Source organism: Ailuropoda melanoleuca, chromosome 6, assembly GCF_002007445.2.
Source record: "Ailuropoda melanoleuca isolate Jingjing chromosome 6, ASM200744v2, whole genome shotgun sequence".
In the NCBI taxonomy this organism is placed as follows: domain Eukaryota; kingdom Metazoa; phylum Chordata; class Mammalia; order Carnivora; family Ursidae; genus Ailuropoda; species Ailuropoda melanoleuca.
In genome coordinates, this window is record NC_048223.1 from 62,423,820 (window position 1) to 62,448,311 (window position 24,492).

The 24,492-nt window shown below is 41.0% G+C and overlaps 1 protein-coding gene across 2 annotated transcripts in view; it reads left to right on the forward strand.

The window, feature by feature from the left end:
• The first annotated feature begins 44 nt into the window (after nt 1–44).
• The window catches only part of TAF5L (TATA-box binding protein associated factor 5 like), a 31,309-nt gene continuing 6,861 nt past the window's right edge, over nt 45–24,492 (forward strand). Inside the window, exons 1-4 of one of the 2 annotated variants that reach the window (XM_002921545.4) lie at nt 45–178; nt 10,585–10,729; nt 13,657–13,761; nt 21,171–21,895. In XM_002921545.4, coding sequence (XP_002921591.1) covers nt 10,588–10,729; nt 13,657–13,761; nt 21,171–21,895 — 972 coding nt within the window. In that variant the 5' untranslated portion in view covers nt 45–178; nt 10,585–10,587. Of the gene's footprint in view, nt 179–259; nt 597–10,584; nt 10,730–13,656; nt 13,762–21,170; nt 21,896–24,492 lie in introns of those variants that run through there. The other variant, XM_034662527.1, reaches the window with a different exon arrangement.

Consider the following 24,492-nt stretch of genomic DNA (forward strand, 5'->3'; position numbering starts at 1 on the left):
GCGCGGCGCCTCCGCCCTCGGCCTCGGAGTCCCAGGCGGCCGCGGGCGGCGTGGCCTGCAGTCGGCAGCTACACCTGGAGGGCTCCGCGTTCCTGCTCGGGGTGGGTCCTGCCGGGGCGGCTGCCGGGCACCCACCGGGAAGGGGTCCTGAGCGCTGGACAGCCGGGCAGAAGGACAGGTCCGAATCTCCTTTTCATTTAAGGAAAAAGGAAACGCCTTTTGGCCGAACTCAAGATTAAACTTCGCACATGGTGATTGCGGGTGGCTGGGTGTGAAATCGACCTCTGCATGTGACAGGGGAGATCTCGAGTTAGACTAGTTGTTGCTAGAGGATACCGACCTGCAAGGTTGCCTTTGGGATTAACTCATGACAGCAAGAGATTTGTGCGCCTAGGCGGTACTCGCGAAGCTCCAGGGCTTTTGAAAATGTATTAGGTAAGGCGTTGGTCCGAAGTCAGTTGATGGTTAGAAATAGTGGTGTCATTTTAGACTTAGCGGAAGTGGAGCACTTAAAAGCTTCATGCGGTTCTCCCATCAGTTGTGAAAGTGGCGTTATTCTGCGGATCTCGCAGCTTGTATGGTTCTGGGATCAGAAGGTAAGTCTGCCAATCCCATGCGGCGTTCGTCTTAAATTACCTAAACTCTGACCTTGCAGATTGAGATCTTGGAATGGTGACTCCCGCGAACAAGCAGTTGGGTGCTGTGTCGGGAGAAACAGGGCGGAGTTTGTCTTCTCTTAGGTGATACAAGTGTGGGACATACCTGAGTTGTGGGGTGGGAGGAGGACAAGGCGGCGGTTCCCCAGCCTTGCTCAAAGCCCTGCTTGAAAGTGAGAGCAGGAAGGGGAGTTTGTGTCAAATCTTTAAACTCTGGGAAACTTAACGTAGTGCATGGGGCTTGATGACTATGTAGAGCTAAGGTTGAAACCATGTAACTATCAGTGTAACTCTCTGTGAGCCTTAGTTTCCTCTTCTGTGAAACAAGGTGATGACTGATAAAAGTGGATCGTTTAAAGAGTATCACAAAAAGGAATAATGAATGTGAAAATGCCTGACATATAGAAAACACTCTAAATATTAGCTGTTGTAATTTCCTTTTTGGGAAAATACCTTTTAGATTCCTTGTAGGCCTAAATATTTTGTGTTAAATGGGAAGCCTATACAAACATTGATTTGCTTTATAAATTATAAATTCTTGCCTTGAAAATCAGTGTTAAACTAGGAAACCAAAGGGTGGGCTTGCCTTGAGTTGTTTGGGGTTTTTTTTCCTTTGTCATCAAACAATAAATCAGGTTATTGTGTCTTGGAATAGTTTTGTTGCTTTTGCCTGTAAATGTGAGGTTTATGTGTGTTTCTGTCACTGTGAAGCTAGGTAAAAGCCTCACTTAACTTCTCAGCAACTAGTTTGGAGGATTTTGTTTTTGCAAACAGATGTCCTTCATAACACCTGTGAAGGACATCATTGGAGAAAGGGACAGGGTTTTGGTTTTGATTGATTTTCGCTGGAAGGGAGCCCTAGGGATCCTCTGTTAAACCAGCATTACTCAGTGGACGGGACTAGAAGTCATTTCCAGCCTCCCTTCATCTTCTCAGGTAATAATTGTTCTACCTGTAATTGTTCTGATCATTGTCTCAACAAGCAACTGGTAAGCCTTCACTATTGTCAAGAAGCCTCTGATTTAATGCGGAACCCTTTGGGCAGTAGGACGTTGTAAAGGGTAAGAGTTCAGACCCTGAAGCCAGATGACCTGACTTTCCATCCTAGCACTGTGGAACCTTGGGACAGTATCTGACTTCTGTGGACATCAGCTTTCCTATCCCAAGAATGTTACCTCGCTTAGAAAGCCAGCTTAGAAAGCTGTTGAGGTGTACAGGAGATAAGCAATATTGCAGCCCTTAAAATAGTGTCTAACCAGTGGCATACACTGAATAAGTATTAGGTAGTAGTAGTGGTAGTGTAGGAAACAAATATTGTGGTAAGCAATGAGACAGAAGTTCCTGGATTCAGTGGTGGAGGAAGCTGAGCTGAGCTGTGAAAAAAAGAGTAGAATTTAACCAGGTTGGAGTGCCAGTGTAGGGGGTGCCTCCAGTTAATGGAGAGGTCTTCACCAAAGCCCCTGAGATGAGAAAGTGGGGTGGTGCCTACCAGTTAAGTTAACAAAGGTGGATCAGAGTAACCTCAAAATGACACAAGGGAGATTGAATTTTGTATCCTCCACACTGGTGGAGGTAGTAGAAAGTTTTTAAGCTGAGCAGATGCCATCAGATTAGTTTTTTGGAAAGATTGTGCCGATTGTGCCTGCGGTAGTGTGGGATTGGATTAAAAGTAAGGAAGGCCCATCCATCCACTTGTCCTGGCAGCTTTGTATCTGCCTGTGACTCGAAAAGGAAAATGACTGCTTAGCAGAGATAGGCATTTCATTCCAAATCTGGAAGCTTAGAGAGCATTTACAGAAGGCATGAAGAAATCCTTAGATCATCCCAGGCAGCCTTCCCTCTTAAAAGCTGACTTCAAGTATATACTGTATATACGTGATTATAAGGCAAAGATCCCCCCAAACATATCCCTCTGTAAAGAGAATGTCACCACGTGTTCAAGTCTCTCCTATTACAGGGAACTCTCAGTCACTCTATTTTTTTTTTAAGATTTTATTTATTTATTTATTTATTTATTTGTCGGGGTGGGGGGGCAGAGGGAGAAGCAGGCTCCCTGCTGAGCAAGGAGCCCAATGCGGGACTTGATCCAACGACCCTGGGGTCATGACCTGAGCCGAAGGGTCTGCTTAATGGACTGAGCCACCCAGGTGTCCCTCGGTCACTCTATTTTGAACAACAGGATGCTATTTGGGAAATATGTATTAGGCTAAAATAACTTCAGCTGATGCTAGTTTAATATAGTTATTCAATCAATCAGTATAGTCAGTGATGACTGAAAAAATGTTCTGCCCTCCTGAATAGGTGTTGATGGCCTTGGTTGGTTAAGATTTCCAATGAGAGCATCATGTATGGATTCAAGAAGTACTCTATCATAGCTGATTTGGTAATCGTGATGGTGATGTGCTCTAGAAAATGGAATTTGATCATTCCGAGTGGCTTAAGTGACCACAGAGACACTGATAAGTGGAAGATGAAAGTAAATAGAGTAAAATTGTTTCATGAAGTAATATATTGCACTGTATAATGTATTTTTGAATATATGTACGTCGGGGCATCTGGGTGGCACAGCGGTTAAGCGTCTGCCTTCGGCTCAGGGCGTGATCCCGGCGTTGTGGGATCAAGTCCCACATCAGGCTCCTCCGCTATAAGCCTGCTTCTTCCTCTCCCACTCCCCCTGCTTGTGTTCCCTCTCTCGCTGGCTGTCTCTATCTCTGTAGAATAAATAAATAAAATCTTTTAAATAAATAAATAAATATATGTAAGTTAATAAAGATTTAAGCAGACGTTTGACTGTTTCCTGTATAGTCCTCAAAGGTTTTTTTTTTTATTTAAATTAACCCCCAAAATTTCTTCTTAATTTTCTCATTGCAAGGGTATCATTGTCTTAGGTTTGAACTTAACCTTTTATTTGGATATTTCACAGAAATTGACTGCTGATCTTTTTCTCTACGGAAACAAATTCCCTTTTCTCATTTTTTAATTTTTAGAAGGTTTAAAGAACATTGTGTACTGGCAAGGTTTAGAAAACATTGTGGAGAACTTCCATTCATAATTCTTTATTCTGCAGTCAAATAAGATACTCTTCTGATAAAATGTATTGAAATGTATCTTAGTCTCCTTACAGTGATGGGCTGTCATAAAGGGTAGTTCTGTTTTACTAGCAAAATACAGCTGACCCTTGAAGAACACAGGTAATTAACTGTGTGGATCCACTTAGACACAGATTTTTTTTTCCATAAAGACAGAACAGTACTGTAAATATTTTCCTTATATTTTCTTAACATTTTTTTCTCTAGCTTTATTGTAAGAATATAGTATATAACTCTTAAATGAAATGTGTTAATCCACTGTTTATGTTATCAGTAAGGCTTTCACTGAACAGTAGGCTATTAGTAATGAAGTTTTTGGAGAGTCAGAAGTTAAATGCAAATTTTTGATGGGGGCAGGGGCAGGTTTGATGTTGTTCAGGGGTCAATGGTACTCACTTTCGGATATTTGGTAATTTAGTAATGAGACTTGTTATGCAAAACTTTGTCAATCAACATCTTTAGGCTAAGATGCTAGTACATTAGTTTCACAAAGTAATACCATGCTCTAGAACTGTGTTGTCCGGTGCAGTAACTGTTGGCACATGTGTTTAAATTAAAATAAAAATTCAGCACTAGCCACAGTTTAATTGCTCAATAGCTCTGTGTGGCTGGTGGCTACCATACTGAACAGTGCAGACTTAGAACATTTTTATTATTGAGGAAAGTCTTATAGGATGGTACTGTTCTAAAGCGAAAAATTAATATTCTACTTTGAGACATATACATAAATGTTTTAATGTCTTTAAACTGTTTACGAAACCTGGCTGCATTTGATTCAGTTTCATGGAGAAAGATTAACATAGGAAAACATATTTCTCCTAATTCTCTAAGAACAAAACCTCTGTTTTTTCCATCTACCACAGTGTTTGCAAATAAAGCATGTATGAAAGTTTTCTTTCTGAAGTCATAGTAAATAACGTATATATCCATCTTTGTGCCGTACTCTTCTGTGTTAATGAGGTTTTGTGTAGGAATATTTTTTTTCTCTGCTGTAAAACAATATTAAAGCAGGAATCAAATATTTGTGGCTCATAAAAATTCAGAAACATCATGAACCTAGAGTAAACTGTCAAGAATTCCAAACAGAGGGGCGCCTGGGTGGCACAGTGGTTAAGCATCTGCCTTTGGCTCAGGGCGTGATCCCGGCGTTGTGGGATCAAGTCCCACATCAGGCTCCTCCGCTATGAGCCTGCTTCTTCCTCTCCCACTCCCCCTGCTTGTGTTCCCTCTCTCTCGCTGGCTGTCTCTATCTCTGTCGAATAAATTAATAAAATCTTTTAAAAAAAAAAAAAAAAGAATTCCAAACAGAAGCTAGGCAACCCTCACTATATTTTTTTAGGATTTTATTTATTTATTATTTATTTAATTATTTTATTTATTTATCTTTATTATTTATTTTATTTAATTAACTTATTTACCTATTATTTATTTTATTTTATTTATCTATTTATTATTTATTTACTTCATTTATTTATTTATCTATCTATTTATTTATTTATTTGACAGAGCGGACAGGCAGGGGTAGTGGGAGAGGGAGAAGCAGGCTTCCTGCTAAGGAGGGAGCCTGATGCCGGACTTGGGACTCGATCCCAGGACCCTGGGATCACGACCTGAGCCGAAGGCAGATGCTTAACTGACTGATCCACCCAGGCACCCCAACCTTCACTTTATTTTTAATGTGAGTTTCAAAGATAAGAAAAAAAATGTTCTCCAGGAATTCTGCATCTGTCTGGGCAGCTGAGGAGCAGTGATGGCCGGATTGGACAGCCTGCATTGGGGCAGGCTTGGGAAGCAATTTTAAGCTTGGGAGTAGCATAATCAGATTTGTCTTCTACGCTGGCTGCATTCTAGAGGATGGCTTGACATAGGGCTAGAGGTGGGAGGATATTAGAATATTCCAGTTGAGAAGTGATTTATGCTGTCACATAGGAGCAGTGAAGATGGGGTAGCAGCAATGGCTGCAAGAAAGAATTCTACGTGGAATAGAAGTAGTTGGAGGCCTCTTAGAAATGAGAGGGAGAGAAGAAAAAGTTTAAGATGATGACTGGGCCTTTTGTCTTAGTGGTAGATCATAGCACCATGAAGCTGGCTACGAATAGTAGGAGAAGGAGGAGGTTTTAAAGGAAGATAATAAATTTGAGCATGTTGAATTTCAGATCTAGGTAGACATGTCCCTCAGACTTGAGCTCAGGAAGGTGGTCTGACTAGAGACAATGTAAGTCTTGTCTAAGTAGTGTGATGATACAGGGAATGTGAAGAATGAGAAGCAGACCAAGAATGGGAGAGGGGAAGCAACCAAAGGAGAGGGAGTTTCAAGGGAGGAGGCATGTTCAGCAGCCAAGAGACCTTGTGGGATAGTGTGGAAAAGTGACTGGTTTGGCAAGAGTTGAGGAATCTCAGGTTTTAGTAAATAGCCCCCTGAGGTAGGGAGCAGGGTCAGCTGGCTGGATAAGGAGACTGGTGTGGCTTTGGAATAGCTGGGTGGGAAACTATCAGGAAAGAAATGAATTAGTGAGAAAAGACTTCTGGAACATCACAGAGGTCCCAGGTGATGTTAGAGAAAATCGGTTTTAGTGGCATCTGTCTGCCTAGTTGTGTGAGTTCTGCCTGCACCCGCCCCCGCCAAAAAACCGAACCAAAACAACAACAACAACAAAAACCTCCAGGTGCTAGGTTGCATCCTGAGCTCCTACTTCTGAGCATTATTCTCCTGCCATTTATTTCTTGGGACCCCATAAGAAAGAACACAGCTTCTAGTTCAGGTATATTCATGTCAGTCTGTGAGCAGAAATCAAATATGAAAGGCCATCATAGTGTTAAAATTATATGACATTACTAGAACATCACTAGAAATGACTATGGCTCATTTGTCACCTGTGATTTATATTTTCACAAAGATAATTGAATACACTTTACCGTGATGATTAATGCAAAAGTTAGCTTTTTAGGTCCTCCTTCGAATGACCTTTTAATAGCTATTACATTTAGACTTCTGCAAGTAAAGAGAAGAGAACTAATGTATTAGAGCACCTAGTATGCACTTTATATAGCATCTTATTTAACAGAAAAATACACAAGCATTTTTATTTGTTTCTAAGCATAAATTTGTTATTGGAATACATTTGCTTCAAAGTACACACACCCCTAGCCACCTGTCAGTGGACTCATTTGGGGAGCTGATTTGAGAATGGTGGTGGTGAATTTGCTTGGATTTGTTCTGAATTTACCCGGATTTGTTCTGAATTTACCCATGCTCAAAGCTGCCACCTTACCCAGGGGGGTATTGTCTATACAGTATTATATTAGCATTTAATGGAATTGTGTAGTATCTTGCCTGCTTAGCCCTTCACGTGGTGGCCCAGGGATATCTCTCCCAGCACCCTCCACCAACACACACACACATTTGAACATAAGTGGGCGGGGTTAGGATGCAGTCTGTAACCAGTAAGAAATTCACTTGGTGGCAGTCCCATATTATCATCATCATCTTAGGAGTGTGCCTGGGTTCTATGTGTCTTTGCCTCCCCATATTTCTGTAATTAAATATCAAGAGTGTGGCTGTGGTTTTTCCTGCACAGTTGTTACTTTGAGACAGGAAGATGATCATGTCTTGACTTTATATAGCAACTTTGTTAAAGTATTAGTTAAACAGTAGGCAGCTATTGATATATGAGAAATAGATACATATTGTGTCAGAATCCTCTTTTTAATTTCCAGAAATACTACTAATATGACACGAAGAGAAAGATATGTGATTATCTATTTTTACTTCAAAGTTAAGATATTATGTAAATTGAAAACCATGGGAAATCCTGAAATTTTAACAAGGATATAATTATATCCAAACTTAATTTAAATTTAAAAGATTTTATAATTATGGGAAAAGCTAAGCAAGTAACTTGAAATTGCAGTGTTAGTGTCATGTCTGAGTCTCTCGAAAGGTCTATTTTAAGGAGGTTTTTTTTCTCTCTCATGCGTCCATTTATGGATATTAGTATTACAGAAATCAGTAGGGGGAGAGGAACTGGTTTCTCCACAGAACTATTCATTATTTATTTCATTTGAAATATGTGTGCGTTGGAATCAAATCCACTTAAGTCTATTGGATCATGTCTCTGGTATTTCAGTTGAGTGTGGTTGAAAAAGAGTTAGTTAATGCCAGCATTCCTGCTCTTAAGGTCCTTGGCCCTACATGGCTCACCACCCACCCTCAGGGAAGGTCCCTTGTCATAAATAGTGGTTTGAGTTCTGAGAAACTGCCATTTGGGGCAGCTAATTTGGACAAATTCATCAGAATCAGTATTTACAAACTAATTTCTAGCAATCCCAAATATGGCCAGTTTTTGCTGCTGTTCATTCTCACTCCTGTTTACTCTTCCATACCTTTCATATCTTTTCTCCTCTTCCTCTGATGTGCATAAACTTTGCCCTACTGTGAGGGCAGTGTGTCATTGCAGGGTCTGTTCTGTCAGTTGTTCTGTGTCTTTCACATGCATGGTTTCTTCCTGTTAGAGAGGTGGTCTCTTATTCCCATCTTATTTGGAGCACTGAGGGACACACATTGATACAAGCATGTATTCCCATAGCAACAAGAGATTGGCAGGAGGAAATCTGAAAAAGTGTTAGTCTCAGCTAAAAGACGAGGAACCAGGCTGCTTTGGAAGAGTTCAGAGACTGGGTGCTCTTGAAATTAGATTAAAAGCAGCTTTAGCAAGCATTGTGTGGGGAAGGCGGGGAGGCACAGGATGGGGCAGTGGGAACGGTTGGATTTGACTAGTCCTGACTTGGGGTGACACTGGCAAAGGGCAATATTGTCACAGTCTCTGTGTGCATTTCATTGTTTTTCTCTGCATATAACATTGAATCAGAATCTCCAGGGCTGAAATAATTTATAGACACAGTTACAGGAGGTTCTTAGGTGTGGCCAGGTTAGAGAACCATAGAGAATCACTGATACAGTCAAAATGATAAAGTAATGCTTATTAGTAGCCACCAAAAAACAATTATCTGCTTTCATTGATGGACAGATGAATGCTTGGAGCAGGGATTCCCACTCTCAATGTATCAAAATCCTTGTGTTGGCAATAAAAAAAAAAACTTAATTAAAAAAATAAGTTAACAATATAGTGAAAGACTAATATACCAAAACTGAGTGAGGCAAATTCCCCAGTAAAAAGGTGGTTCAGTTTTGGGAAATTTATTAGTAATTTTCATTGTATCACAGTCAACCATATCACACCCAGTGCCCCTCCTTTTTAGCAAATGATTTTGTACTTTCTTTCTTAATCCAAAACTGAAATACATAGAGAATACAATTTTTCTAAATACATGATTTAAAGTAACATGATATCCTAACATTTATATTTTTATATAGATATATATGTTTTAGTGTGTATGTCTCCAGCCTTCACTGTTTGCTCTGTTGTAGGACTTTTAGGGAATTGAAAAGTAGATATTCAGAGTATATTTTAAAAGGGCTACCACAGATCAGTTTGGAAAGAAAGGATTATTTGCAGATAATTGTAGAATAATTTGTTGCTTCAGTATCTGTATAAAACATTTGGCTATTTGCCACACTTATGTCCTAAAAGAAATGGCAGGTGGATAAAAATCAGATACAATAAAATGTTTTGAAACGTTTAAAGAGGAAAAAGGCAGATTTCTGGAATGGGGGAATTTCAAATCTTAAAAGGGAATAGAGGGAAATCACAAAGGAGAAGGCGTGTGCATGTCGTTGAAACAGAAAACTCAGACACACCAAATAAATTACCAAAAGCAGATCTCCCACACACAAAACAGTGGGAGCCATTGATTTAGGGAAGGTTACTTTGATGGGGACAATAGCATGTGTATGGATAATGTTGCAAGCATGCCATTTTTACAGGACAGAAGTGAACGTAGAAAACTCATCCAGCCGTCATGGGTCACCCAGACTGCAGTATCCTTTACTTCTGGGAAAGCAGTGTTTGAGACCTGTGGCGCCTTCAGGAGTTCCTGTTATTCTTGATAATTAATTTAGCCGTCAAGGAAAATAGTCCTTTTTGAGGGAAACCCTCAAATTAGCTTGAATTATCAAAAGCAATTTAGCCCTATTTGGTGCACTTCCTACCATTTTCTTTTTCTTTCTTGTAAGAATTTGTGAGACGTATTCTAATGCGTATTCTAATGCGTATACATGCTCTCTGACCATTTTGATGCTTTCCTGTGCCTGAGGTTACAAATAAAGACTGAAAGAGGTAAATAATGGGATTACAATGGAAACACATTGCTCAAATCTTTGACGTAGTGCTGCCTGCCTTTTCCTGACTGTTAGGAAAAACAGAGCATTCCTTTCCTCATTATTAACTGCTCACTTTCTCAACATCCATTTATCCAGTTTCTGAGTTTCTTAGATCTTTGATTTTTGTATTGCCTCCTGCCTGCTTTATTTGGCCGGTTCACTGCCAATTAACACCTCTCTCCCAGAGGAGGCCAGAGAAATCAAAGGCTCTGGAATTGACCTGGTCCTGTTTGCTCGGTGTTAGCAGCTCTAATGAAAAGTTCCACCAGAAAGATTGAAATCATGGTATTAACTGAAGTTTGGGGGTGGTCTGTGGGGTTTTATTCTCCACAGTAGTCCTGTTTTCCACAATTGAAATTGACTGTATCGCTCTTGAGAAAATAGACACGTGGGAGAGTGCTCCAGGTTAGTCACTAAGGCACTTTGCTTTGTGGCTTAAGTAGGTCACTTAACTAGCCACAGGGCCAGTCCTTGTCCGCTCCTTATTTTACCCCTGCCATGCCCTTGCTGGGGCGGGTGGTCGCCCACATGGCTTGGTGTTCTATGGTCCCGCCCGCAGGTCATGAAACGAGTGCGCACCGAGCAGATTCAGATGGCAGTGTCCTGCTACCTCAAACGCCGGCAGTACGTGGACTCCGACGGTCCCCTGAAGCAAGGACTGCGGCTGTCACAGACTCCTGAGGAGATGGCGGCCAACCTCACAGGTAACCCCGGGGGCCGCTCAAGGGGCAGGTTGGAACAGAACTGGTGCAGAGGTCCGTGAGAAGTTCCTTCCCTCCTCTTCTGGAGAGACTGCGGCAGCCTCCGCGGGCAGGCCACATGATGATGCCGGCCTTCAGAGATGCTATCTGTCCTTCAGAGCCACTTCTAGAAGCCTCCTGCAGTAACCCATCCTGCCTCAGGATTCTCTGCTTTTCTCTCTATCTGATGTTACGTGCAACTTTTTCCCTCTGTGAACTATAATGCTACAAGAGCCGGAGGGCCAGGGTTTCTGTCCCCCTCTTGCACATGTCCCTCCCTGTAGCCTGGAGCCTTGCCCATGGAAGTCAGATTCGCTGGGTGAACGAGTACTTTGGGATCAGTGGTGGGAAAGATTGGCATCCTAGATATGTTCCTGAGGGTTTTAAGATTTGTTTTTGGTTTCTGTTTTGAAATCAGATTCTTTTTTAGAAAAAAAATGTGTCTTAAATCTATTTAGAACAGCAAATAATGATTACTTAGCTATGTTATGAGTTCCGTTTTTATGTGATATAATTTTTTCTATTGGATCTGGGTACTGAAGACTTTGCCAAAAAACAGATGGCCACAGTGCTTTTCGGGTGACTGTGTGCTGCTTTAATGGCTGTATGTGGAGTTCAACATTGCAGTGCTTTCTTCTACTCAGCCCTGGTTCCTTTTACCTGCTCCGACTGGACTCCTCTGTCTTTTTTATCCTTGTACTTCCTTCTGCTCTTTTCAGTACCTGTCACCACCTACTTCATCCCTTAGTGGTTTCAACCCCCACACTGCTAACAGCAGCTCCCTCTGCTCCCTCTTATTATCTTCAGAGTCATGAACCCAGACCCTTCACACTCTAAGGCTGTATTGCCATTGCCATAGGCAAGAATGATGGGACCCGAGGATGTCCTCAAAGAGGTGCCTCGTGACTCCCCCTGAGACAGTAGAAGTAGCCCAGTCAGGCATCTGCCTTTTTATTCTTTAACATCAGATCCACCCCTATTGTTCCTTTCTTTCAGACTGGGTTACCCCTGACAGGAACAGAGCCAGATGAGGGACTTGGAATAGATTACTAAATGCCTTATTGTTTCGAGTAGGATGGCCAATTTATAGAGCCAGAGTAGTTCCTTCTCAGATTGCCAGCACAGCCTTTAATGTCCATGAATAATCTGCTGCCCCATGTTCATTAGAACCTGGGAGCAGTAATTCTACGCAGTTGTTGATAGGAAATAGAAGCAAACCCTGTTACACAGAACATGACTCTTCTGGTCATCTTCAGTCAGATATAATGGCTTGTTAGGAAGGTCACTGTTGTTCCTGGAAAACCACCAGAAAATGTGAGTATTATAAAATTTTGTCCTAGGTCTTTCTGTCAGTTGAGTAATCTGAATGATTTTGTCCTCATTCAGCAGACCACCTATTGAACATCTGCTATAGGTCAGGTGCTGAAAAGCCCTAGAGATGGCTACGGTTTGATCCTAGCTCCTGAAGAGCTTAACATTATAGCCAGGAAATGAGGCGGATAAATCAGTGATGACAGGAGGGCATGATGTAGTAATTTCTATGAAGGAAGAATGTTTCAGGTTCTGTAGGAACAAAGAAGATGGTCATCTAAATTAGCTTGGCAGGTCAAGGATTGCTTCCCCAAAGGTTTCGTGGTTCCCAGCATACAGTCAGGGGTTAGTAAACAGAAGGAGTGAGCTGAGTCTCAAAAGAACCATTAGGAGCTTACCAGGGGACAAGTTGGAGAAGGGTATCCAGGTTCTCAAGTGTGAATTATGGAAAGATCACTCTGTGGCAGCATTGATTGGGGAAGGCTCAGAATAGAACCAGGGAAGCTAGTTAGAAGGCCAGAGAATGATCCAATGAGAAGGTTAGTCACTAGCAGCCAGTCACACATCCCTCAGGAAGGTGATTACAGATTCTTCCCTGGTGAATCTGACCTGCCCAAGAGAGGAGACCTATAAAAACATTGACATTGGGATATCTCCCACCCAGCTCATGCCGGGTGATAAACACATGGAGTTTCCATCACCTCTGTTGTACCTCACCTTCAGCCATGAAAGAACGTAACATACTCACTGTGAAGAGGAGAGGTGGAAAGAATCAGTGAGAAGCAACTTGAGTGAAGCAAACAGCTGAGAGAAGAAAACTTCAAAAATACCGTCACTGATATCCTTGAGACAAGAAGAAAATGCTATTTTTAAAAAACAACATTGGGAGAACAGCAAGAAATGTGGTAAATTTAAGTAAATGGTAGTGAAGAGAAATCAGTAGAAAGGTTGAAAGTTGAGGAAGCAGATCAGTTCAGGGGAATCTAACCTTGAAATAGTAGGAGTCCCAGGGGACACATTGCTGGTTCAGTGGGTAGAGCATGTGACTCTTGATCTCAGGGTTGTGAGTTTGAGCCCCACATTGGGCTTAGAGCTTTCTTTAACAAACGAAGAAGAAAGAGAAATAGTAGGGTCCCTGAAGAAGAAAACAGAATCAGCACATTTCTCAGAACCAAGGGGCATGATTTTTTACTGAAAGGGCCCGCTAAGTGTCCATCATGATGGTTGAAAATAGACCCACACCGAGGCCCATTATTGTAGGATGTCAGAACATGGGGTCAAATGCTTTCAGATATGTCCCCCATGAACTTATGTACCTGTCCTCTCTCATTCAACTTAATCCTGTGCTTTATACCTTTTCATTCCTCCACTGTCATTTTATTTCGGATATCAGGAAGGAGAGGAGATGAGTGTCATCGCTCAGCCATATTTAACCAGACACCTGACCATACATTGAAAATCTACTGAAATATCCATTGCTACTGGTGCATATACTTAATACCCTCTTGCATCCATCCTCCCACATACTGGATTAATAATTGTGTTTCCCATCCCCACCTTATGTATCTTTTCCTCCTTAGTCCAATCAGAATCCGGTTGTGCCAACATAGTGTCTGCAGCCCCTTGCCAGGCAGAGCCCCAGCAATATGAAGTACAGTTCGGACGACTACGGAATTTTCTCACTGGTAAGTGCTTGGTACTAAGAACTTCCTCTTATTAAGAAAGAATCATGCAAGTTTCCCTCAGAACCTACTATATTCCAGGGATGGTGTACTTGGTACAGATTCAAAGGTAGTTAGCACAGTCCTTGCATTCAATCTTAACGATCTATTGGAACTCCTAGGAGTGTTAAATCACAAGTTAAAGTTTGCAAGGGCTAGGGCTCCCAGTGTTTTGGTCACTGTTTTGTCCTTGGCTGTAAGCAGAGTGACTAGAACTTGGGTTGAAACAGTGCAAGTTAAATCAGCTGTGTAGAGAAGCATCCTTAAATGCAGAGAATTTGAAGTGTGCATTGAAATCACTATTAAGAATATAGTACATCTCAAAATGACCTTTTCCCCTTATTTCCCAAAGCGCAAGACACTAGTCCTCATGAATCAGCAAGACAAAAAAAATTAGAGGTAGTTTAGTCCAGTTTGTGGGTGGTGTAATGACCCCTAAAACACAAAATCAGTAGATACGAGTTCCAATCAGTTCTTTTAACTCACGGTATGACTTTTTAAATGAATCACTTAAAAAAAAATGGAGTTGTTCAGCATCTCTAGTGCCCTAGTTTTTTCATCTGTGAAATAAGGCGATTCAAATGTATAACCAAGTGATTTGATCCCGTCCTAAGATAACTGATTATGATTTTAATGTTGGAAAGATTATTGCAGTGAGGGAGACCATGTTGATTCAGGTTATTAATCAAAGTCTTTTGTTGAGTACTTTCTTTATACAAAACACCTTGAGGTGTAAGAAATAAAAAACTTTGCCCTCAAAGGGTTGAGAGTAATTAGCAGGTATTGGTAAGTGTAAATTGTAGTTAAAACACTTTAAGGTTATTTCATTTTTCTTTACTTATTTGAAAAAATTCTCAGGATAATAAGTTTTAATGGTAAAGATGTATATATGGTAAAGATGTATATAAGGTGCGCGCACACACACACACACACACACACGAGATGCATGTGAGGTGATCAGTGTACAAACCACAATAACATACGTAGTTTTACATCGCTTATGGTCATCCTGATTTTACTTGACCCTCACGATGATCTGTATTTTTTAAAGGAAAGAGTCCACATTTTCTGTATTCTAGGGAAAATGGCCAAAATGTTATAAGAAATAAAGGTTACAAAATAAAACCTTAGGGTTATCTTATCAGCCTCAGAGTTACTGGAGTGATGGAATTCATTCATAAGTATCATCTGTTAAGTTGTTACAAAAATGAAAAAATTATGAAGCTTAAAGGTTTAGTGAAAAGAGTCTGTTATGTTTAAACTGAAAAGAAAGTTCCATTAAGATCCTCATATCATGTGAATGTTAAATATCTCAGAACAATGATCAGCTGCTTTCCATCTCCAGTAAGGATAATAAAAGAAAAATTGAATTTATAAGAAGGCTTTCATTCAGAGGTAAGCAAGAACTTGGAGATAATGCGTTATGTAATCACTGGCGTTGGTTTATGAGGCTTTAAGCAAATTTTTTTTTTAAATTTTAAGTCTTTAGAAAGACATTTTACTCTGTTTTTAAAATGGAACTGTATTTCTTTCCCCATGATCAATTTCTCTCTCCATGCTACCGGTGGGGAAGGTGGTTTAAGAAGGAATGCCTGGCTTCTCTCAGCCTTTCTCTTTCATTCGCTCAGCTGATATTTATGTGAGGCACTGACTACTTGCTGGGCTAGATGTTGCAATAGGACATGTTGTGGAGCCTACTGCCTCATGAGGGAAACAGACAAAAGCATAAAGCCCCAGTGTATCATTATAATAGTGATGCCCTCCATGTACTCATGCCATGAGATGGCTCTTGTCATAAACGTGACTTATTTCCGCTATGAATGACACTCGTGACTGTAGTGACATATCGATTTTTGTTTATATTTTTTAATCACTGAAGCACAGTTGTAATAAAATGGACTCCTTGGAATAATTTTATTACAGAACTATGATTGTTTTTCACAATGAAGAATTAATACATCTAATTGATCACTAATGTGACTTATCCTGGTGCAAAGTTTTCTGCTTAGATTTATTTCTTTGAGGGGCACTTGGGTGGCTCAGTATGTTAAGCGTCTGCCTTTGGCTCAGGTCATGATCCCGGGTCCTGGGATGGAGCCCTGTGTTGGGCTTCCTGCTCAGCAGGGAGTATGCTTCTCCCTTTCTCTCTGCCCCTGCCTCTGCTCATGCTCTCTCTCTCTCTAAAATAAATTTTTTTAAAAAATCTTTTAAAAAATGTTTATTGGGGGGGGCTCTTGTTGTTTTTCTTGAATATTTACTAAAACTCTTAATGTAGAATAGCTGTTGACTCCTTGTGTGTGATGATGCTGGTTTTTTCCTAATATGTGGTACCTTTTTATTCTCCTCTCCTAATTTCCTTCCCCCAGAACTTTAAATTTCAATAAATGGTAATCTATTAACCCTCTCCTTTGTCTTGTTTCAAAACTGAGGAAGTTGTCTGTTATTTTACCTGTAATGCTTTAATCCTCTGGGCACAGGTTATTTGGAGGGGGTAAATATTTTTTGTGGGGTTTTTTGTTTTTTTATTTTTTGTTTTATTTTCTTTTTTTTAAAGCAAGGTTTATTGAGCAATAGCCAAGTGATAGCACAAAGCTTCCGAGGAGGGAGGGAACCCAAAAGTGTTGCCCTGTTTTTGTGTTTTTTACAGACTGCTTTTCCTGGGATGTTTTTCCCTACCCTCAGGTCTCTGAAGAGCAGTCAGCCAAGTGAAATGAACACATGTTTCCTGAGCACCAGGATAAAGTATAAAATATAGTCGTTAATCTAAATAGGGAGCAGTCCTAACATGAGAAAGCTAAAAGTAAAAGTTTTTAAATGAAGTTCAAATACGGTGGAAGAGTTTTCCCAGGCCAGGATGAAATCAGTGCTAACGTTTGCACATAGAGGAACTATGGAATGAAAGGAGAAAATGGTTTGGACGGAATAGTCAGAGAAGGCCTTACTGAGTATCAGGAGGTGGAATTTAAGTTAGCGTTTGGAAGATGGGTTGGATTTCAGTAATCTGTGGAAGAAGAGAAGTAGGAGGATTTGGGGTATGTGGAAAGACAGGAGCAAAAGGGCAGAGATGGTGATTCTTTGGGCAGGGACAGTGAAGGAAGCGGCTTTGTTGAGAATGGGGTGTTCAGATTGGAGATAAGGCCAGCCACATTGAAGCCAGTCTGAAGAGAGATCTGACCATCAGGACTAGGAGACAAAAGTCTGAAAGCAGCTGTCGAAAGGGTCTGCAAGTGTGATGACCAGGAGGCCAGCCTAACGTCCACACTGCAGTACTGGAGAAGTGAGCTGGAAAAGAACCACAACTCAACAGTGCTGTGCAAGAGGAGAGCAAGGTCTTGATTTCCTAATTAAAATTCCCAAGATAGACTCTCCAAGGCTCAGGATTAAAGGAGGAAGAGTTGAGGATGACTCGGGCTCCGTGACAAATGGGGGCTTACGCTCTATTGAGCAGAAATAAGTCAGGTTTTTTACATCATTATGAGGGTGGCCTCCTACTGGATAGCTTGCAGTAGGAAATTGGAGGGTAGTATTTAAGAGAAAGATACAGACTTGTGATAAAAAAACTCAGTATCAGTTTCATGGAGGTGCAAATGCCAGTTTTATGAGATGATAAATGTCAAAGGAAGATACAAGGGAAATAAGAGCATCTCGGGCTATAGTAAGTGTATTTTTCCTCCATAAGTTATCTGTGGGGGAGAGATTCTGTGAGCTCACCTGGTACTCTGGGCCCTTTTCTTTAGGAGGCATAGTAGGAAGAGCATAGACTTTGGAATCGAGCAGTCTGCGTGTGAACGTGGGGCCAGCTGTGACCCTTAGACATGACGATAGATGTCAAGTGCCTGGGCCACAGGACACACACACTCAGTGTTCATCCTTGACACGAAATGAATATGTGAGGAATGAGAGGAGAAGAGGAGCCCGAAAGGGAGGGAAGTGAAGAATCGAGCTGGGCAGTGTGGTGTTGCAGAACAAAAGACGGGTGTAAGGTCAGTGGGGTCAGACCCCACAGAGACAGGCAGGAGAACCAGGGCTAACAAGCTTGGTTTTTGTTTAACTTAGTGTCCTTTTCACGACGAATTTCCACAAGCTCTGTGAAAAACGTCCTCTTACTTCAGCACCAGCAGAGTGTGGTACCAAGTAGGAGTTGGCTACCTGGCCAGTGGAGAGATGGACAGAAGGAAGGACGAGTGCACTTGTAGGGGATGTGTTACTTTTGAAATTCGAAAAAATGTATTTCAAGCAAGTACACTTTCAGTAAAATATAAAGTGTATGTTATGATTTCAAGGAAACAAGATTAAAAATGAGAGTTAAGACTTATGTGAGTCTTACTTTATTCCACATAATGAATATGTTGATCAAAATTTTATTTTATACCTGACATACTGTTCTCTTCAGACAAGAGAAAACCATTAAACAATTTTGAAACTGAGCTGAAACAATAGTGAATTTCAGTAAGTTTTAAAGTAGTGCAGTCCTGTCTCTTGGTAGCTAGGTTTTGGGTTTTTTTCCTAAATTTACTAAACTAAAATGCCTCTTATTCTGAAAAATAAGCCTAAAACTAAGATTTTAAGGAATTGCAAACAATCCTTCATCCCAGTAGAATATATTGGAAGTCTAATTGATAAGGGTTGAGTTTGTTTGGTTTTTTTTAATTAGTATTTTGGGGGAAAAATTTTCCAGAGGTCTTCCAAAGAATTACAGCATTTAAAGAAATACCAAAATGTGAATTAGTCAGGATCCTCCATAGAAACAGAACCAGTAGAATGTATATAAAGAAAGATACATTTTAAGGAATTGGTTCGTGCAGTTATGGAAGCTAGCGAGTCCAAAATCTGTAAGACAGGAAGGCAGGCTGGAGACCCAGGAAAGAGCTGCAGCGCAAACCCAAAGTCAATCTGCTGGCAGAATTCCCTCTTCTGGGGAGGTCAGTCTTTGTTCTCATAAGGTCTTCAACTGATTGGATGAGACTTACCCACATTATGGAAGGTAATCTGCTTTACTCAAACTCTACTCACTTAACTGTTAATTTCATCTAAAAAATACCTTCACAGAAACATCTAGATAATGTTTAAGTATCTGGGCACTGTCGCACAGCCAGGCTGACACAGAACTAACCACCCCAAGTCTATCCCCTGTCAGTTCGGTACCCATATCTACCTTAAACTCCAAATAACGATGATTATTGTTAAGCCACCTAACATGATAGAGCTCCCCTGGGTACAACCAAAAATGTACTAACCCGTTCCCCAGAAGAGAAAGCGAAGTCCTGAGGCGACTTACTGTTCTCCTTGATATCCTGTAAGTTAAATACCATGGTGTGGAGTTAACCACACTTAACTACTCCGACAAAAAGTCAGGGTAACTTATGTACATGATAAGGGAACAAGAGAGGGAAGGAAACAAAGATATTTGCTCATGTGTAGATATACACACACATATTCATAACAAAATAAGGAGGATAACAAATAATTAGTCTTCATTTCTGTAACTGGTCACATACTTCATAGCTGGTATTTAACTACTTTCTTCCACTACCCATTCTGCATTTTCTTTGTCTTCAGCAAACATGTCAGCTGGTTCTGGTTCTTTACTGGATAGGGTGACCCACATCTCATTTCTAAAGAGTCTTGAGCCTTTACTGGTCCTACCTGGATTAGATTTTTAGAGTTTTCCATTAACCTAAACCACAGGGTGGAATGATACTAAGAGATGCCCTAAGGGATCTCCTGTATTGCAGACATGCTCTGCCTTACCTCCACTATGGACTAGCAGTCCAATGTCCCTTTGGTAGTAAGGATCAGTCACTCTAGCCAGCACCGTAACTCCCTTCTTGGCCTATTGAAGACATGAGGAGCCCAAAGTGGCTGGGTAACAGTCTTAAGTTTATTGGAATCATGTTGTAATTTAAGTTCATTTTCTAAATATGTCTTTGAGTAGGGATGCATTTATTCTAAAATGCACATATTATGCAATTAATTTACCTGTGATAAAGTGAAATAGGGTATTAAGCAGAGATAGCATGCTGGTATCATTTATCATCAAATTAGGGAGGTGAGATTCCCTAATGTAATGTTCCTGATTTTGAGCCATGTATGGATTCTTTTTCATGAAGGAAAAAAAAAATGCTAGTAGACGTATTAAATGCTGACTTAAAGCGTTTCAGTATTAATTTACTTAAATATATACAAACATTACACAAGATATAAAACGTTTATGGTTACTGTATTTCTGTATGAAACCAAAACTCATTTACAAATACAGTACAACCAAAACCACAAAACAGCAAAATTCAAATTAACAGCAAGTGAATATAATAGATAGATTTTGCCAGAACTAACCTGCTGCTCCACGTGGGCCAGGGGCTGGTCCCGAAGGCTGTGACACAGACTAGTCTGCATTCAGCTTCCCAAGGTGCTTGCGCCCTGCGTGGGTCCTGCTGCCCTCGCTCGCGTGCGGCTGAATGGCTGCGGAACCTCTGCACCATCACAGCTCACTCCGCCCTCACATATGTGGGTGTCGGGTACACCTCTGTGCTTTCCTCATTTGCCTGTGGCAGTTAAAGCCAGACACGTGAACATCCTCTGTCACGTAGTCACATGGTGTTAAAGTCTCAAGTAAGTAAATGGTTTAGTCTTAATGACATGAAAATATCTCATTTGTAAATTATCACTGCAAAAGAGTAGTTTTACTTTTTAGCCAATGTGATCAAAACAATTACACTGTCAAATATGGGACAGTTTGGGGTGAGTGTTGTCATCTTAGCGTTAGGGTGTGTCAGCCTGGGTAGCGAGGCATGTTAATGAACTCACTAAAATAAGTACTCCGATAATACTGTTGGATGATGGAGGCCAAAAGTAGTCACAAAACAAAATAGAGCACTAAAATCATATGTCAGTACTTGCCTAATGGCCAGCCAGATAATTATAAATATGCCTGTGTTTATCGTTTTTAAAAATTATCAAACTAAAAAGTTTCTCTGAAGAACTCACAGTCTCCCAAGAATATATCTAAGGACCCTCAGAGGTCTGTGCTCTCCAATTTGAGGAACGCTAATGTATTGAGGAAAAACAGTAAACCTCGAACACCTGGGTACAAGCTCCTGAAGTGCTGTGAGAACTTAGGCAAGTCACTTACCCTCTCTGGGCAGCCAGTTCCTGATTTGGGGCCGACTTCAGGCCCAGGTTGGCTGGACTTCTGAGTCCCTGCTCTTCCTTCTTCAGTCAAAAACTTTGAGTTTCCATAATTTTATGTTGGGCTTATATTTCAGTCACCAGTCCTGACCAGAATGTGTTGTGTGATGGTGGGCTCCCCAGGAGGGCCACATTATTCTTTGAAATTATACTGATTATAAAGCCCTCACTTTTTTCCATTATAGATTCTGATTCCCAGCATAGCCACGAAGTGATGCCTCTCCTCTATCCTCTCTTTGTCTACCTCCATCTCAACCTGGTCCAGAACAGTCCGAAGAGCACAGTGGAAAGTTTTTACAGCCGCTTCCATGGAATGTTTCTGCAGAACGCTAGCCAGAAGGATGTCATTGAGCAGCTACAGACCACTCAAACCATCCAGGACATCCTGTCTAACTTCAAGCTTCGAGCATTCCTAGATAACAAGTACGTGGTCCGTCTCCAGGAAGACAGCTACAACTACCTTATCCGCTACCTCCAAAGTGACAACAACACCGCCCTGTGCAAAGTCCTCACCTTGCATATCCATCTTGACGTGCAGCCTGCCAAGAGAACAGATTACCAGCTCTATACCAGCGGCAGCTCCTCTCGAGGCGAGGGCAGCGGCTTGGAGCCCACTGACATGCCCGCCCCTATTCTGCAGAACGAGGCTGCCCTGGAGGTCTTGCAGGAGAGCATTAAGCGCGTCAAGGATGGCCCTCCCTCCCTCACTACCATCTGTTTCTATGCCTTCTATAACACAGAGCAGCTGTTGAACACTGCAGAAATCTCCCCAGATAGCAAGCTGCTTGCTGCTGGGTTTGACAACTCCTGTATAAAACTGTGGAGTTTACGATCCAAGAAGTTAAAATCAGAACCCCATCAAGTAGACGTGTCCCGCATCCACTTGGCTTGTGACATTCTGGAGGAGGAGGTATGAATATCATTTTTCTTCCCTACACCTGCCTTACTAATTTGCTTAGAATTCTTACCAAACATGACAGCTCTTACGGAGAATGGACTTCATTATTTCCTCCATCGTATAGCTAAAGCCAGACTAATACCCATGTAACCTGTAGCCGCTGAATTCCTGCTCATGCCTAACCTTGGAAGACATGAAAACTATGTTTAACAACATTAACTGAACATTATTAATGATTGGTCAGTGTTTATTACTGTCTGAATATGGACAATATTGCTAAGCCTAATTAAAGACCCTTAGCTAATATTGAGATTTACAGTGTGTGTGCGTGTGTGCATGTGGTGTAAGTGTCTGTACGTTTATGCGAATATAAACAATTAGAAGTAGGATTACTGGGTCAAAGGGTCTGCATTTTAAACTGTGATGAATATTGTCATTTTCCAGTCTCATCAACAGTAAGTGAGAACACTGCTTGCTCTTCTCTCACCAACACTGGGTGTTGTGGCCTGTCTGAGGCCAGTGCACGTCCTCTGGCTTTAGTGTGCTCCAGGGTGTTCCCAAACCCCAGCTTGAAAAGTGCACGGGAAGTATGGCTGTTATTTTATCCATCGGTCAGTGTAATGATTTGGGATGGTTACTGAAAAGGGCAGGCCGAGTGGCCTGAGTTTTGGGTCACTGAGAATCACTGCCTTAGAAAACATGTACACGAAGAGATAAAATTGAACTTCACAGAGTTAACTTCCCCTGCGAGTGGCCCCACAAAAGCTGGGAGCTAGAATATTTTTGTCATCTCACCACTGAAATTCAAGTAGCTCTACCTCAGGTTACTTTCAATGGAAAATTCTTTGCATGGGGTTGAAAAATTAAGGAATTAAAAAAAAAAACCAACATTCAAGTTAATTTCCACAGGTGATAAGGATACCAAGAATATTGGATGCACAAAATAAGCCCTTTTTTCCTATTCTTGTTTTCTTAGTCAACTTACAGTTAGCATGGTCTTTGAGTTTTTGTTTCTGGTGACTGAGATTATAATTAGAGGAGTTTGTTGAGTAAAAGGTCTACATTCCAATGTACACACTTTGATTTCTAGGATTTTATGGTACCCTCCAAAATTTTTTTATTGCACATGTATTTGAGTTTTAAAATTTCTTTTCCTAAGAGACAATTCTAGCCTGTTGAGCATTCTTCACATTACAACTGAAGGATGCAGCCATAATTGATTTACAACTTTCTGTAAATACAAGGAAAAATATTTTTCCACCGACCTTATTAGCTTGATGACATTGTGTTTGGAGATTATTCTCAGCATTACAAATTAAAGGAAGATAGCAAAGATAGAAAGGTAGATACAAAGAAGGAAATAATATTAGACCAAAAAAATGTATAAGATTCTACCCTGGCTACCACTGAAAATTAGAGACTTATTCTGTGACAACTCCCAGGCTTTGGAAGGTATGCATTTGAAGACCCAGAAGTGAAGAATAACATGATGAATTCCAAGAAGTGAAAGAAAGTCTGGCTGGAGTTGGGGGTGCTAAGACAGGTAGCAGCATGGCACCACAGGCTGTACTGGGATTATGGTGACCTGTGCTGGGGGAGTGGCGGCAGGAAGGGAGCACAGGGACTGGTGAGACAAGAGCTCTCTTACTGGATTCAGTGGAGGGGCTAGAGGGAAAGGAGGAGTTGAGGATGACATTTGTATCTCAGACTGGACCACCTGGGTGGATGGCGGGAGGTGCTGTTCCTACCAAGGGAAGATACTTTGTTTAAGTATCTTCCTGATGTATTCCCTATTATCCATACTGAAAGCACTGGGGATTCTGCTACAGTATAAAGGTACTGCTTTCCTTGGGAACAAACTTTTGTTTCATTTTAGAACTAAAGTTGAGATCTTCTTATCATGTCACAGGGTTTCCTGTTTGGGATTTCTACATCCCCCACTCATTTTGTTATAGCAGTTTATGGAGGTTTTTGTTGTTATGGGGTGGTGGTTTTTGTGGGGGGGCGGGGGGACTTGTTTTGGGGTTTTTTGGGTTTTGGGGGGGGTTTTGTTGTTCCTGACAAGGAACATTTTGGGGAGAAGCAAGGTATAAATCAGTTCTGGTAGTTAGTTTTTAATATTTCTTCAGTGAGAACTTGACGTTTTTTTCCTTATAGAATTCACAATTAAAATAGAAATTCTTAATGCAAAGGTCACAAATTCACATGCCTGTAGAAGCCAAGTAGGTAAATATACCTGGATCAAAGAGATGGTAGGAAGTACGAAAGCACATGAAAACCCAATTAAAAAGCCAGTTTGCAACCTCTGCCTTAATCTTTGTGAAGTTAGTGGATAAAATGTTTTCATAGTGGGTATTTAAAATATTGACCAGACCCACCAATTCCATTTTTAGGGATATACCCAAGAAAATTGAAAACATGTGTCCGCACAAAAACTTGTACACAAATGTTCGTAACATCATTATTCATAATGCCGATAAGTGGGTACAGCCCAAATGTCAGCTGATTAATAGATAAACAAAATGTGACATATCCATGTAATAGAATATTATCCTGCCATAGAAAGGAATGAAGCTACATAGACATGAGACATGCTGTGTTGTGGATGA